This window comes from Mastigoproctus giganteus, chromosome 6, assembly GCF_048544385.1.
Source record: "Mastigoproctus giganteus isolate SK-2022 chromosome 6, ASM4854438v1, whole genome shotgun sequence".
Taxonomy (NCBI): domain Eukaryota; kingdom Metazoa; phylum Arthropoda; class Arachnida; order Uropygi; family Thelyphonidae; genus Mastigoproctus; species Mastigoproctus giganteus.
Genome location: NC_143580.1, coordinates 136,213,221 through 136,230,947, shown reverse-complemented (window position 1 = coordinate 136,230,947; position 17,727 = coordinate 136,213,221). Strand labels below are relative to the sequence as shown.

The window sequence follows — 17,727 nt, the reverse complement described above, 5'->3', positions numbered from 1 at the left end:
GGTAGACGATGATATATCTTTGGACGGTCTGTGGTCCGATGAGGTCCACAAACTTTCTTCTGGGAAATCAGATGGATTTTCACACTCGGGTGGACTTGAAGATTAGAATTGCAAGGTATGTCGAATATTTCATAGGTAAAGTTGCTAAGAGCAGCGCAGTCAGATGCATTTCTGGATTTACAGTATATTTTTGATATCAGTGATCGTCACATTGAACAATATTTCAGAAGAGAACATCGACAATTTTTTCACCCTGGTTAAAAAATTCATGTACGTATACTCTACGCTTTTTTATTTTATTATATGAAAACATATTCTAATATTCATGTGTATAGTTTCCTTATTTTCGGTTATTATAACGTAATCAGGGCGTATATGTCAGAGTATGATGCAATATATCTGCTTCAAAACATACGTTGGTATTATCATGTTTATTTCCGAATTGGAAATGTGTACATAATGGAGTAGAACCCTTCAAACAACACAGTTTACCTACGCGTCATGGAGCTCAAGGAATATCTTATATCTGCTTCATTTAGATTGTTTCTTGTTTTAATTATGAACAACACCTAATTCACCTTAATTTTGATTTTTTAAGTATTAGTTGCAATTTAATCTGCCTTTTGGGTAAACTTGATCTGAATTTTTCAGGATATTTCTTTATTATATTATGGTAATAATTTATCTACGAGAAAGAAGTTCCTTAGTAATTTTAAATGTGAGCCTTCTAATTGCAGCTATTTGAAGACTACTAGAACAAACTTAGGAAACCATAAAGACCCCCTTTACAGATGTTCTGTACACCATTGATTGTTTCTTGTTGATTAAGTTCCTTCGGCCTATGAATGTGCTGCGAAGATTAGTGCAGGATGATTGTTTATTAGGTTACCACAACCGCAATGTGGTCGCTTGAGAAATTCATCGCGACACCCTGCAATTATCTTGATATCTTCTTCTTCTTCTCAATAAATGGTCGTGCGATGATGTTCCAACACTCTGCTTTACAGCTAATGCTCTGCCTTAAAGGCTGGCTTAAGTGTCCTTTGGGATTTTCTGGTGTTAAAATAGGTCACAGCCAAGACACTGACTGGACTAGCGTATTGCAATGTGCTAAATCTAATCAAGAGTAGTAGATGCAGGTGCTATTTATCATCTGGTATCGTTCTTTTGTCTTCACTGGACGTTTGTTTCATCGGATAGGATCAAAGAAGACTGAGCTTGGTCAGGAAAAGTTTTACACGTTTAATACAATATTCGGTACCATGTACGAGTCTTAAACTTTTTTTACTGATTGATACAATTTGTCTGTCTCCTCTACATTGTTCATTTATACCACTTTAAAACCGGTCCCCTGCAAAGATAACATCATAGTCGACTAAACATGCTTAGACAAGCGTTACGAACATTTATAATAGTAACCGATATTAATAATGAACTTCGTCTTATTTATAATTGCAAAGAAATCAGTATTCTGTAATAATAAATTTGTTACCTGCTTGGAGTAAGGGGTTATACAAAAGGTTATGGTTCTTCTTTTAATGGGAGAGGCATCGAGATAAGGATGTATAATCAGAAAATTGCATATGTATTGTAATTATCTAGTATATATATAGAAAAGAACAGATTTTTGTTTGTATATGTGTATTGAGCACCAAAGCAATTAAGGCTATGAGGCGTCCGAAAATATTTTGTCTGTAATTGCGAGAATTCACTGGTGTGCAATGATTCCTTTGTTCGATTAATTGGAACAAAATACACGATTAATTATTTGCAAATAATTGAATAAGAGAATTAAAAGCATTGTGGCCATTTTAGAAATACTAGATTTAAGTAAATTATATAAAATTTAAATAAATTATTATATCATATATTTATAAATAAATAATAAAAATACCATATTTAGGTATTCCCCTCCTTTACACAATGGCTACATACCCACTTTATAGGGAAAAAATGCAATTTTTATTGCCCACTATTAAAGTCGTATTATCGCAGCTTTGTTCGTTTTCGATTATTGCATCATGAATAAATGAACTGGATTCGAATGCAGGCAAAAGTGCCAGCCATTTTACAATTGCATCAACATTTCGAATAGTATTGTGATTCAACTGAATAGTATTGTGATTTCGAATAGTATTGTGATTCAAACTGCGACCAGAACTGCCAAGCTGCAGCCTAAGAAGTAATAGTGTCGTGTATTTAGTAGCATAGAATGATACAACGGTTAACATAGCAGTAAAAGTAAATTGAAAACAATGGAATACCGGAATACACTAAAGTGAAAGGGTACAGAACTGCGAAGAGAATTTTTTGAGTGTAAAGTTAGTGAGAGAGAGACTAGAGAAGGCAGAGAGTTGAGGACAGCAAATGTAGATAGGCATTTCGAGGTCCAAAAATTGGATATTCCAACAAATTGAACGTGCTCTATAGGGTAAGTTTAAGACTTACACGACAATAGGTTTCGTATACCAAATGCCGCAGTTTCAAGAACGTAACGTTGGTTTTTATCAGAGTCTGCTCTGTGGATCATAGCTACAGATCTACCATGCATTCTTGTATTTTTTGTATAAGTTTCTTTTTCCAATGGGAAACTTACTTTGACGTTCCCTTGTAATTCCGTATCATACACATTGTGCTTCGCTGTATTAATTATGCAGGAATGGGAAAACAAAACTTGGACTGTGATGTCTAAGTTCTGAAGTACAATCTACGTAAACATGATATGCATCGTGTAGACACGAAAGATGAAATTCATTATGAAACTATTGCCTGTCCTTAAAAATACATTTACGAAAAGTGGCTAAGAAGGTCAGAATTCACTGTGTTAAAGAATCTATTGATTCGGGAAGCATCGAATCTATTAATTCAGATGCTTCGATCTTCCCGTATCTATTCGGGAAGATCAAATTCCAGGAGCATCTATGATACGTAGTCATAGATGCCGACTAAGGATATAATTAATTTAAAAAAATTCTAACATTTGACCAGAAGCTCCTGATAATAAGTCCCTCAACAAAGTGGCTTACGAATGATAATTACAGGTGGATGCACTCATTCCAGGTCTAGATGATATCATACAATTTCGGGTCATCCATAGAAATTATAACTAACTGATATACAGGGGTGATTCAGGAGGAATAGTAAATATTTTGGGAGGTTATATGGTATCGATTATTCTGAATAAAAAAAATTACATAAACATGTGTCCAATTCTCGATGGATACAGAGATAACAGCTGTTTGAAACTGGTACGCGCAAAGCCATTATGAGAGCCATTATTACAGGTGGATGATTTTGAATGATACAAAACACAAATAATTGACAATTTTTTTTTACAGTTCGCAATAAATGTTCGAACATCCCCATGCCCACCTCAATGCACTTTGCAACTCTTGTGATAATATGACGTGTTGTTCTTCTGAGGTCGTCTTGGTGTTCCTTTATGAGAGCAGCAGTATCCAAAATTCAAGCGAGCAATTCGTCACTTGTATTCGCCTTTCTTTATATACTGCGCTTTTCGTCCACCCCTACAAAAAAAATCTAACTGAGTGAGGTGTGGAGACCTTGGTGGCCAATGAACGGGACCACCGCAGCCGATCCATCGTTCAGGGAAAGTTCGATTTAGATAGTGTATCACTAGACGGGTATAATGTGCAGGAGCTCTGTCGTGCTGATAGAACATACCAATCCTTGTAGCCAAGGGAACATCCTCCAATAGTAGTGGAAGTTCGTTTTGTAGAAATTCTAGGTAAATGGGCCCAATCAACTGATTGTCAATGATCATCATCATCATCATCATCAGCCATTTTCAATCCACTGCAGGATGAAGGCCTCTCCAGCAACTTTCCAGTTCCTTCTGTTTTGAGCACTGGCCATCCATTTACTACTCAAAAACTCATGAATTTCATCTATCCATCTCCGCCTTTGTCTTCCAGGTTTTCTTCTAGCTCCTCTTGGGTACCATTCTGTTATTTTCTTAGTCCATCTGTCATCATGTCTTCGAGCTATGTGTCCTGCCCAACACCATTTTAGTTCTTTAGTTTTGATAAGAATGTCCTTTACTTGAGTTTGCTGCCTAATCCATGTGTTTCTCTTCTTATCTAACAGTCTGATTCCCAATATAATTCGTTCCATTCTTCGCTGTGTAGTTCTTAGCTTCTCTTCCATTCTTTTGGTGAGTGCCCAAGTTTCACTTCCATAAGTCATGGTGGGGAGTATACATTGATTCATTATTTTGCGTTTCAGACAAACTGGGATATTGCTCTTCAGTATGTGACTATATTTCCTGAATGCTATCCATCCAAAATTTATTCTTCTCTTGACTTCCAGCCATTTATCATTATTACAGCTAATAACTTGTCCCAGATAAGTATATGACTCCACCTTTTCAATTACTGCTCCTTCAATCATTATTTCCCTTTCAGTGGCATACTTGTTCATCATTACTTTTGTTTTAGCCATATTCATCTTTAGTCCAAAATCCTTACTAACTGTGCATAACTGATTAAGATTTTCCTCTAATTCTTTGGGATCGTGGCTTATGACCACAATGTCATCTGCAAATCGTAAATGGTTTAGGTACTCTCCGTTCACATTGACTCCTTTCTGCGACCAGTCTAATCTTCTGAAAGTTTCCTCAAGGGCAGCAGTAAACAGCTTCGGAGATATTGTGTCTCCTTGTCGAACTCCTTTCTCGATTTTAAATTTGCTACTGTCTTTGTCTAGTCTAATAAAGGAGGTAGCACTCTCATATATTTTCTTCAAAATCATAATATATGGAGTATCTATGCCTTGTCTTTCTAGTGCCCGAAACATTGCCTTATGCTGTATAGAGTCAAATGCCTTTTCATAATCCACAAATGCCAGGCATAATGGTGTTTGATATTCAATTGCTTTCTCCATTAGCTGTGATATTACGTGAAGGTGATCCATAGTTGAGAATCCTGTCCTAAAGCCAGCTTGCTCTTTCGGTTGATTCTCATCAAGTATTCTTTCTAATCTGTTAGTAATGACCCTTGTGAACAACTTGTAGATGTGGGATAACAAGCTAATTGGTCTATAATTTCCAATTTCTGATTTATCTCCTTTCTTATGCAGCAAAACTATGATTGCATTATTCCACTGTTTAGGCATCACACCTTTTCTAATGCACTTTGTGAAGAGCCTTGCCAGTTTTTGTGTTATGTCTCTTCCTCCCAATTTTAACAACTCTACAATAATTTCATCTTCCCCCGGGGCTTTCCGATTCTTCATTTTCTTCATTGCATGTTCTACCTCATCAGGAAGAATATCGGGTATGTCGTATGTGTTGCTACTTTGCAATCCATCTTCCCTACTGCTGGTATCATTCCCTCGCTCCTTGTATAATTCTCTATAGTAGTCTTCTGCTATTTGAATTATGCCTTCTCTGCTGTTTATAAGTACACCATCGCTATTCTTCAGTTTCAGTATCATTTGTCTTTCTGTATTACTGCTCGTGACTGCTGATTTAAATCCTTTGTTTTCCCTTAATGCTTGTTCTACTTTTCTTGTGTTAAACCTTCTTATGTCCTCTCTGAGTCTCTTTCTAATGGCTTTGCATAACTCAGTATACTCAATTTTCTCCCTGTCAGTGTTTTTCTTGCTCTTCATTTGTCGTCTTTGGTTCATCATGACAAGTGTTTCTTGACTAATTTTTTCTTCTTTGGATTTCTGTTTCCCTATAGGTTTCTTGGGCTTTATCACTTTCAGAAAGTTGTAATATTCCTCGTCGATATCTTGGTCCTGAGCAGTCTGCAGAAGCTCAAACTTGTTCTTAAGTTCCAGTACATACTGCTTTTTCTCCTCTTCTGTTATCTCATAGACCTTTGTATTATTTACTAGAGTCAGTTTTTTCCTTTCCTTTCCTACATCTATATCAAGTGTACATCTTACCATTCTGTGATCACTTCCAACATTTACCTTATTCAGGACGGTAACATCATTCACAATATATCTTCTGTTAGTCAGGATGAAGTCGATTTCATTAGTTGTTAATCCATTTGGACTCTTCCATGTCCACTTTCTGTTCACCCTTTTCTTGAAAAAAGTGTTCATTACTGACATTCCTTGAGATTCTGCAAATTCCACAAGTCTTTCACCTCTTTTATTTCTTTCACCAATTCCAAAATTTCCTATAGTTCCTCTTTCTGCGCTGTTTTGCCTTTTTCCAACCTTAGCATTGAAGTCCCCCATAATAATAGTGTAGTGGGTTTTCTGCTCATCTAGAAGACTCTCAATTTCAGTGTACATTTCTTCAACCTCTTCATCATCATGAAGAGGTTGGATTTATGCACCAACATCGAGCCATGATGATGATGATTGTCAATGATACCCCACCACAAGTTTACATAGAAGCGATGTTGAAAATTTGTTTGTACAGTGCCATGTGGATTTTCCTCTGACCACCTATGAGAGTTACGGGTGAAAATAGCTTCATCGCTGAACAGTATTAATTGAATTAATCGGCGATTAGCATTTATCCAACGACAAAATTCCAATCGCTGAGCGTCGTCTCCTGGTTGAAGGTGTTGCACCCGCTGTATGTGAAATGGATACAAGCCGTACTCACGTAATATTCTTCATACTCTTGTCTGCGGAATACCAATACGTGTAGAAATTCTTCGTGTACTAATAGTAGGACTACGTTCTACCGACTGAAGAATGTGTTGTATTTCATCCACATTTTGTTTATTTGCACGTTCAGAAGAAATATGAGCGCAGGGAACTGCACTAGTCTCATGCAGTTTGTTGTAAACGCTCTTGAATCCGGTATTCTGTGGTTAGGAAACCGTCGACGGTATTCTCTACAAGCAGCAGTAGTACTTCCACTACTTTCATTTTTGAGGTTTTCGTTCATTTGTGTGTATATCGTCATCATGTCTGGTCGTGGTAAAGGAGGCAAGGTCAAGGGGAAGAGCAAGACTCGTTCTAGCCGTGCCGGACTTCAGTTTCCCGTCGGCCGTATCCATCGTCTTTTATGTAAAGGGAACTATGCTGAGCGTGTAGGTGCCGGTGCCCCAGTATATCTGGCTGCTGTCCTCGAATATTTGGCTGCTGAAGTTCTGGAATTGGCAGGTAATGCGGCCCGTGACAATAAGAAAAGCAGAATCATTCCTCGTCACCTTCAACTGGCAATCCGTAATGATGAAGAATTGAACAGACTGCTTTCTGGAGTGACCATCGCACAGGGTGGTGTTCTTCCTAATATTCAAGCTGTTCTATTGCCCAAGAAGACTGAGAAGAAGTCTTAAACTGCTCCAAAAACAAACTGCTCCGTAGACAAACACAGGGGCGGGTCGTTGGTAGGCTCTGCGGAACTGCAGAACCCCCCAGCTTTTAAATCTAAATGTACAGTTAACGGAGTTATATGAAATTTTGTGAAGAACAGTGCAACGCAATGAATATTTTTATTAGCAGGTCCCGCATATACTATACTCATCCTCAATTTCCAATAATCATTTCAATAATAAACGAATAAAAACACGAAATCGTTTTCAACTTTGAAATTTGACTATAGGTGGAACTGCACGCCACACAGTTCCACGTTTTGGCCCCAGTGGTTGAGTCAGTCTTGTTGGCAAGTTGCCGTTACGCATTTTTTTTAGAGGTGATAGAACGAGTCAAAGGAACTGCGAAGCAAGCAGTGCCAATTTGAACAGTACACCAAACTTGAATGAAAACGTTATCATTTTACAATAGGGCGATATATCACTGCAGTTGTAGAGTTTTTTCCTACTTGAAAATGTAAGTTTGTTGATATAAAATTAGTTGGTCAACCTTGGCACGATTTATGTTCTCCCAGTTCGAGTCCTCAAGTCCGAGCTTGTCTTGCTTAAAGCCACTAGTGGATTTAGTAGTTTTAAATGGTTTCCTAGCTAAATGTTAGTGTTTTTAATTTTTCTTTTTTTTTCCCGATATCTAGGTAACTGCGAAGTTTGGAAAGAAGGAACAAATCGTGCATCACCCTGTGACATTTAAATCCAAGTTTACGTTCATCGGTTTCCCCCAGCTGAAGGCTTACTCGTCCATGAATCTCTATTTTCAGTTTAAAACATTAGAACCCAATGGCCTCATCCTCTATAATGGAGGAAAAGGTCAGGACTTCATTGCAATCGAACTGGTTGACGGACATTTACACTATATCTTTAACCTCGGTGATGGTCCTACAAAGGTTCGTTCTAACACAAGAAACACATTGAATGACAACCATTGGCATGCTGTTACAATTGGCCGTCCATCCCTCAAACAACATACCTTAATGGTTGATGATATGATTGCAACGGTGACAAGCACTGGACTCAATGTTCATCTGGACCTAGATGGTCTACTCTATTTAGGAGGCGTTAGACGTTCCATGTACACAACACTGCCCAAGCTGATCCAGTCTCGACATGGATTCGAAGGCTGTTTAGCCTCCCTCGACCTGAATGGAGAAACCATGGATCCGACGAAAGATGCACTAATTCCAAGCACCCTTGTTTCCAATGGATGTGCAGGTGAGCCAGACCTGTTTTATTTGTAACCGAAGTAGTTAAAGATGATATAGTGCAGGCAGAGATAGCTACTTCCTTTTTAATATTACTGTGAATATTTGTAAAAATGACAGAAAATTTCAAAGTTATTTTCGCAGTTAGTATTTAGTATTATAATGGCTAAATGATGAAAGGAAGCGGACTCTTTCTGCAACTGCTAAAAATAAAAGAAATTTCTATCATGTATATCTTCCCGTCGTTAGAAATTGGCTATCCAATTCCGCTTTGAACTTTACGAACTCTCCTCCTCGACCACCGCGGCAGGCAATTCCTTCCAGTGATCTATATTCTGTAACACGCTGTCTGAAAGTAAACTTCATAAGAGCTAGCTTTCTGGTTTATCTCCAAAAAATACTGCATTTGTGTCCCCTGGTTCTTTTCTCTTTTACCAGTGAAAAGATGAATGAAGAAATTTGTCACCCTCATTAATTTTTCCGATTCCCTTCAGGAACGTATAATACCTCTATCAGGCCCGCTTAAGATGACACGTTTTGGAATTGGCATCTACGAAGCCGTTCTTCATGGACATCGATTAGTACTCCTCACGAATCTGGTCGCACCTCTTTGAATCCTTTCTAGGAGTTCTATATCTTTCTTCAAGTGTGGCCTCCACACCTGAATACAATATTCTGCGTAATCATCGTCATATATAAAGGAGAAATTACTTCATTTTCTGTGCTTGCGAAAGTTCTATATACCATAGACAGGACACCGTGTGCCTCCCAAACCAGTACATTGAAAATATCTTCTCAGACTGAATCGTAACCACTAAGTATTTCTCGTCCGATCCCCCCCCCCCAACCAACCTTTCAATTATAAGTAACTTCTGTATTTCTGTTTCCTAGATTCAAACCTTACATTTAGTAAGGTTTGAATTACGTATTAAAGTTTGGTTGCCATTTTGAGACTATTTGTTTAAGCAGGTTCTCAATTTGAAATAAAATAGCCTGGTTTTGAATGTTAATTATCAGCGCCACCTTTAAATCATCAGCACACTTTGACAACTTACTCACCTGCACTTACTCATCAGTGTCGCTAAGAAAAGTAAAAAGCAGAAGCGGCCCCAATACTGATCTCTGAGAAATTCCACTTGATACACTGGCCCATCCACCCTGAGGAGTATCCACTTATGACTGCTCTGTATCTCCTATCTGTTAGCCAGCCTCGATTCAGCTCAGGCTATTATTAATTATTTCAGTTTTCTATAATATGTATACTTACGTGTCACGTGGAACCATATCAATTGCTTTACTGAAGTCAAGGTAACTAATAGTAAAGTTGCTTTTTGCAGCCAACTGCTGTATGCCTTTGTCAGAAAAATTAACTCGTTTGGTCACGCAAGACTTCGTCTTCACGAACTTATGCTGCGATCCATTAAGGATGCTATTCCTATCGAGATGAATTTGTATCGTATGCTTAACCACCGACTCCATGATTTTTCTCGCTACTGAAGTTAAACTCAATGATCTCGCTTTAGTCTGATATCCTATGCATTTTTATTTATTTTTTTTCTTCAATTAAACCCTTAACCTCTCTTTGTCATTTCTTTGAGCATCTTTCTTTTTGCAGAACTTCTCCACTGGAACAAATGCATTTGTAGCTTCCAGGATAAATCCCTTGAATACTCTCCATAATGAACTTGCATCCACCAGCGTATAGTTGACTCTCCAGTTATGAGCGCCAAAAGAATTACCTCAAGCCATTATAGTCCCTCTCTTTAAAATAAAGCCTTCCCTCTTTTCCTTTCACCACAGAAATATCTTTGAATACTTCACATTTTTTAACATTGTGGTCACTACCCGCTATTAGTTCTTGCGCTATCACATTTTGATGCAGTTTTGGATCCTTAGTGAGAACCAAGTTCCCTTTTGAATACGCTATACTTGCCATAATGGAATTTTTGGCCAAGAAAAACAAACAAACCCACCAAAGGACAAGTGCGATTTACAGACGTTATACACACATGAGTGGATGAAGTAATCATCAAGTTGCCTTAAAATGACAGTTTTTATGGATATCGCAATTAAAAGTCGGACACAAGTACTCACAAAAGTGAGATTTTGTAAAAGTGAGATTTTGGCCCATTTCATTAACCTCTCTCATTTCAATGATTCGCGTAACTCTCCCAATTAGCAGTTTCCTGAACCCTTGAGGCTTTTTCAATGGCAAGAGAAAAAGCCCTTGCACCTCCTCTGTTCAAATGAATTCCATCAGTAAAAAACGAATTTCTTCTGATAAGTAGGGTAGGCCACGCTGTGAAAAAAGTTTCCCCCATAAGCGGTGCAGAGTTTATCCAGTTAGCCACCTTTGTATCAATAACTGGTTGCAAGTGTTACTTGTAAAAAGAAAAGAAAAATGCAAAGTTTTATAGTCTAAGTTATTTTACCCTAATTATTAGTATTGTACTGAAAAGAAACTTGGATTTTTTTTCAAAAAGTATGCTTTTGTCTGGGCGGTTAAATAATACGGTAATTTAGTGTAAACAATATAAACTGAATTTTATATATTCATTTGAACGAATGAATGTTTATGAAAGCCAGAATTATACAAGTAATGAATATCATAATTATAAAGTTATTTTAATACAATCATTTATGATATTTTTATTATCATATCGATAAGGATGATTTTAATTTTAGGACATGTCACTAAATGCAGCAATACCGCATGCGCTAACAGAGGAATTTGCGTTCAGATGTGGAACAGTTTTACTTGCGACTGTGATATGACTTCCTATACAGGACCAACTTGTTCCGATGGTAAGTGCTTTCTATTTGCTTAATGTAATATAAAGCGCATTGTGCTTCTACTTATGGATTCATATGCACTTTAGCGGTTGAATGGCCTTTAAGGAACCTTACAAAATCTGAACGACTAAAGAATTTTCTTAAATATTACTACGAGTTCATTTCCAGATAACTTCATGCTTTCTCTAAGAGAAAAAGGAGATTCCCCCCGCCCCCCAAAACCCTCGAATTCTCACTAAACTTTCTTTCCTCACCAAGTTTAGCCGCAGACATGATAGCTAATGCGTGGATTGATGTTTACGTCCCGATTTGTTGGACGAGAAGGTAGAGCGCATTCATCTTGCGTTGGAGAATAAGTGTGTAGTGTCGGGTGATAAGGGGCGTAGTGGCAAGAAAAATGTCTCCATTACAAGATAAGACTAACTGTTGACTGTGCCAGTTTGCAAGAGTAAAGCGAGCGGTAAAGAGAATCAATGCTAACTGCTCTCCAGGCATTCACTTTAGCTGCTTCTCTTTCGTGTTCCCAAACAATGTGGGGGATGTTTATGTCCCCCTCCTTATGGCAGTTACTTCTGTTCGCATCCGTTGCCAAATGAAAAGTGGTTTTTATCGGAAAAGATCGCATCGAGCAGGAAAAAAAGGGTAATTTGTCACCCTGCTTGTAATCAGTCCACTAAACTGAAGGCGAACATCACCATCTTACCCGCATTGAGTCCATTTGAATCATCTACATTCAGCATTTTCTTTTCTTTGCAGGGAAAAGCGTTTCTCCTGCTGACCTGCAATTATTTCTTTAGAGCGTGCATATGTTACCTTAATGGTCGCATTCTGAAAGGCATTTCTTCTACTTATGTTCTTGTTAAACCACACACAATATGGTAATCAATGAAAACAGGGGATATGCAAGTAATATAATGCAGATGGAGTTCATTGATAGCCAGCTTCTCGACGTTCTGAAATTTCTGTCAAAGGGAATGTCAGTGGCTGCACAACACATCAGTTGTTGAATACGGTGATTTAGCCTTATCAGTTTTCATAAATTATTCCTGTATATTTGCATATTACCGTAAGCGTTGCTACCGATTCCCAAATCCCTCATCTATGTAATAATTTGCGTGTTTGCGGAAATACCAGAGAACTCCGAGAGTTATGTCATTTGGGTAGATTTATAAATGGAAGTTATAACAGAGCTGCTATATTTATTAAATTGATGTTGCTGTCAGTAAGTTTGCTTAAACTTACTGACAGCAACATAAACTTACTGCTTTGTCAAAAGATGCATAAACTGTTTTTGTATGTGTTTTGTGAAATCTGAAAAATTTTATTTAATAAAGAGCAACTGTATTTAGCTGCTTTCAAACATTCAACTGAGAAATTTTGCGACATTAAATATTTTTGAAGTCGAAAATGGTCCATCTCTTTATCGTGAAAAATGTAACTTCATTCAGAAAAACATATTTGTTCATTGCGTGTCACGCGGTGACAATTTACATGAATTGTATTTACGTATGCTAAATAACTTATTCCATTTGTCTAGATTTGTCATTAGGGGTTAAATGATTCATCTAATTTCGTTGAAGACACTTGGAAAGTATCCCACAGAGTTCCATGTTCTCGGTGTTCAGAAATATCACAGTAAATTTGTACACGAAAATTTCTTCCTGAATTTAAAAGTAATGAATTATTGCGATGTCTTGCCTTGCAATTTACACACCTCTTGACACAACGAAAACATTCTGTCCTTGAACACAGAGTATAAAATAATGGCTGCTACTTCCATTATGTGATGGTAATTTATTTAAAAAAAAACTTTTCTAAGGTAATGGTGAATAATGAAATGCGAGTTTAAGTACTTATAACATGAGTACCAAACTATTATATTAAAATTCACAGTGTTGAAGGCAAGATGTATTAACAACTTATAGTTATATAAATGTGCCTCCATCATGCATTTCGCATGAGTGGTCAGCATAAGAAATAAAGTGCATTTTATTTTTAAGCTCGAAGAGGTCAGTCTGTCTAAGTTAAGGAGACGTGGAACTGCCGCTTTCCTTGCATTATCTTTAAGGAAACATTTGACGTTCTTAATGTTGAATAATCAAATATAAATTTATTTTCATTTCTTTATTTTATATAAGTACATACCTCCTCAGATATCTTTAATTTTCAAAAATGGCACCCTACGACTATAGTCCATTTCATTTTAGTTTATTCTCAATGTAAGAAAATGGAATTGCTCTTGCTCCTGAAGACAGCCACCTCATTTATTGTAATAATCGTCAATCATGCACTCGCCTTAGCTGATTGGCTCAGCTACACGACTGCATAATTAACAGTTATGCCAACAAATGAGATGATTGTTTTCAGGAGCGAAAATAATTCCCATTTGTGTACATTCGAAATAAACTAAATAAATAAATTGGAAGTGCATTTCAGAGTTTTAATAATCGGTTGTGAATTTTATTGTGTAATGTTTAAATATCATAAACGTGTTCACGTGTTCGAATCCACCTAATACCACAAAATATGGTAAGCTCTTGTTTTAATATATTTTGTTTTATCATATTCCGTCTCCATCTTATAAACTCCTTTGACCTACGTGACCAGCGCAGTTAAACGGAACATTTGTTTATTTATTTTGTATAAAAATACATGTTTAATTTAAATTTAAATCGAAGTTTCTGAGCTCTAAGTTATATACAACAACTATTTGTAGGGTAATTTAATTTATTTGTAGATAGATTAATTTCTGGCCGAGATCATCAAAATGAGATAATTACTGTTTATGCACCTAATGAAATATTTCAATATATAAGAGGACTGTAAACATTTAAAAGCCTAATTTAACATTTGAGAGACTAATATACCAGTCTACTGTGTAATTTCCAGTAACGCTTTACCATAATAATTATTCCGCACGTAAATTTTTCATTGTTTTTAGAAATAGGCGTACTGTCACACCTGTCTTCTTAATTATGAATAATAAATGGCAATTTTTCGTGAGGAAATGAGACATACGTAACGAATAAACTCATTTTCTTCTTTCACGCATCGTTCAACTAACTGGTGGAGAATTCTCTGTTGATATCGTTGAATATATTTTGCAAAATGCATAACTTAGGAGAAATAATTGCCTATAAGCTACATCTGTTTAACCAGTGAAAATTATCTGATTATGTAACTGCAAGAAAGATCGTATAATTAACTCCTAATGATTCTTTTTAAGACTAGTTTTCAGAAATCTAAAATTTGTTTCTTAATTAAAATGAAGATAGAATAAATCCACCATCTGGGCAATAATTACTTAGGGTATAGCTAATTTGAAAAATCATCTATTTAAATAGGTACCTTGGGCAATTCTACATAATTAACTCTTTATTTTGACATTGCATATCGAAACATCTTGTTCACTATTGGCAGAAATAAAGTTAAATGTAAACGGAGTCATTTTGTACAAATCTGCAAATCCTTGCAGCTGTTAAATTAGTCAATGAAAATATAGATATCATTGATTACTAAATCTATATCATATTACACGCCAAACGTTAAGTGAAAACTGATTTGCTCATTTAGTTTAGCCTTAATGGAACAAAGCAACCAGCGTAAAATTTGTTTCAAATTATATTAGGTTTAAATATCGAATAAATACCTTGGCGGCCAAGTTTCAACACCGCCCTCCTGTAATATATACTATACTGGAGAGTCTCGCCAGTAGTTCTTATTGAAGATCCTAAGCTATGCTCCCATACAATTTGACTCTTTTACGATTGTTTTCTTCCAGCTCAGATGCTTCCACTTGTCCAAGAGCTGGATGTCGACCTCCTGTGTAGAACAAAATGTATCGAAAACGCATCCTGGATCACTTCTTCCTTCTTCCTTGAACAATGTCCTTAATCGCTAGCTGCTACCAGTTCTGTCGATGTCATATATTTCTCCCGGCTTGCACAATGTTTCATCTTCATGAAGGTCATGAAGTTGAAACATCTCGGACAGATTTGATTCAAGACCATATAATTCTAATTGCATTTAAGTCAGCTTGATTTTGCTCTTAATGTTAAGTTGTGCTGTGAAAATATTTTTAAAATTTTATTTTAGATCTAATTTTTCTCTCTTTGTACTTGTGTTGTGGACTCGTTGTGTTACCTCGACGTTGGACTTTAGCCTACTAATTCATCTGTCATTATACCTCTTATATATACATTTTATAGAAACATTTCCATCAATAAATAACACTACTACATTCCAAAATTTGAACATTGACTGGGCAAGGGAGCTGATATATGATGAAATTATTAATTAAATATTTATTATAATATTTTCTAATAATTCTAAACATTGTAAATTGTGCAGCTACTTCCTGGCTCCACATAACAAGTTTTATTTTTAATTAACTTCGGTTTACCGTTCAAATTACACCGTATGCGATTTGAATGATAAAAATTCCTCAACAACATGAGGAATTTTATGGATCTTTTTTTATATTTTTTATTTATTTATTCTATTTCTTTTTTTTTTTTTTTTTTCCACGTCGTGACCGAGTTAATAAGACCCGGCAAGGATTGCACCGAGCTCCCTCACTAAAAACTCGGATTTTTCTTCATGAAAAAGTGACGAATGGACAATAGAATACATGCAGATTATAGACACAATACACTGACGCCTCATAGCCTTGGTTGCTCTGGCACAAAACCAAAACATACAAACAAACTTTTCAGCATGTAATTATGTACGCTGGCTTCGCTGCGTACATAATTGCATTAATTTCATTCTTTGTTGATACTTAATCTTTAGGATAATTAATTTTGAAAGTGAACTTTTTTTTCTACCTTCGTTTTGATGGCTTCTCCGTATCGATGCCCTCGTGGGTAGGTAGGATCGTCCCCACACCGGGTGGAAAAGACCCGGTGTGGGGACGTGAGGAATTTTTATGGGTTGTTTTTCACAACGTGGCTGAGTTAATCGGTCTCAAGCGAGGGTAGCATGGTTTTTTCTCCCCGAAACTCGGGTTTTTCACCCAGAAAACAGAAAATCGACCTCGGAACACACGTAATTTACAGACAATATACACGGAGCAACATGGCCCTAATTGTCGATGCTCCTAAAATTAAAACGACAACAACAATAGCTTACCGACACATTAAAATCATTACGTCAATAGCGCATTGATTTGTTATTGTTTTCTCTGTATGTGCGAGAGAGAGAGAGAGAGAGAGAGAGAGAGAGAGAGAGAGATTAAATAACTGACGTTATTATAATATAGTGTGTTAGAAAATATGAGCAAATTTGGGTTTTCTTCTACTGTTCCGAACATTTGGCTCCTGTACGGCTGAAACGGCTTCATTTTCCTTAGTGGTGAGACAGTGATTCAGTGCATACTTTTTCGGGAGCCCCCTCTCTCTCCCCCTTTTATTCTGGAAGTCTAACGACAAGGATAACGACTTGGATGAAGAAAAGTAGAAACTGTAAAGCAAGATGTATGGAAGGGATAGGGACGATCGTTAGATGTAACGTGCAAAGTGGGTTTTAACCACCTCACACTCCAAAGTGCGAATTTTTCCATGTAGTCGAGAGGATGTTGGCGAAATTTGTTGCAAGTGGTTTGCACTAAGAGATAGCATTACCATTATCAGAACGCCAACTGTTTCCTACTTACTGCTTTATTCCCTCCCCCAGTCCCCACTACCACACCTGAGACCCAACACGTACTGTGCGTAAATCCGGCAGTACGTGTCTAAAATGTGAACCGACAGGGTGGAGCAGCGCTGTTATTTTATCCTACCGTCACGCATGGGCTGTGTACTGGCACATCCCAGCCTAATTGCGTCTTGATAAATATTTTAGTTTCCAGAAGCGGGCACAGATTGATGGTGCTGTGAACCCTCGCGTGTATTAATACGCAGACAAAACACTGTTAGTATAATTCGAAATCTGCATTCAGCAAAATAAATGCAGGACTGATTTTTGTTATTGCTTTTGTTTGAATCGTCAAATTACCGAAGAAAGTTTACTTCTCTAAACTAAACATAGAATTTAGTCTTGTGCAATTTTTATTTGCTAATCGCGCATCACTTGGTTGCAACTCCCCATTGAACAAACTATATATCTAGATGTGACGTCATTTATGTGACTACCTTCGAAACTAAACTAGATCAGTGCAGCTTACAGCTCTCTAGAGTCAAAACATCAAGCTGGGAGAATGATTTCCTTTTTTGTTCCATACAGAGGACGCTGTACATGCATCGCGAAATGAGAGCAGACTACAAATTTTAAGCCAACAGATTCGCTGAAGGCGTTGCTGACTATACTGATATGCAAGATATCAGTGAATACACCAGTTTCATGGCTCAGTATTAATGCTTCGGTTAACCTGAATCACTAGCGACAATTTCTGGACAGTTTGGGATTTGCCGGAATTTCGTGATTCTTTG

The 17,727-nt window shown here is 36.9% G+C and overlaps 2 protein-coding genes across 4 annotated transcripts in view; both read left to right on the top strand.

The window, feature by feature from the left end:
• The window catches only part of LOC150084598 (neurexin 1-like), a 264,465-nt gene that overhangs the window by 230,332 nt on the left and 16,406 nt on the right, over window positions 1-17,727 (top strand). For all 3 annotated transcript variants that reach the window (XM_090376505.1, XM_090376507.1, XM_090376506.1), the window contains 2 exons: window positions 7,943-8,516; window positions 11,192-11,311. In XM_090376505.1, the coding sequence (XP_090232631.1) occupies window positions 7,943-8,516; window positions 11,192-11,311 (694 nt within the window). The remainder of the gene's footprint in view (window positions 1-7,942; window positions 8,517-11,191; window positions 11,312-17,727) is intronic.
• On the top strand, window positions 6,884-7,271 carry LOC150084599 (histone H2A-like). Its single transcript, XM_090376508.1, has one exon. It carries the CDS (start codon window positions 6,897-6,899, stop codon window positions 7,269-7,271), a length of 375 nt encoding a protein of 124 aa, XP_090232634.1. The 5' UTR covers window positions 6,884-6,896.

What these genes read in the sequence shown, in the direction of transcription:
- LOC150084599 (XM_090376508.1), top strand. Translation starts at nt 6,897, where the DNA reads ATGTCTGGTCGTGGTAAAGGAGGCAAGGTCAAGGGGAAGAGCAAGACT.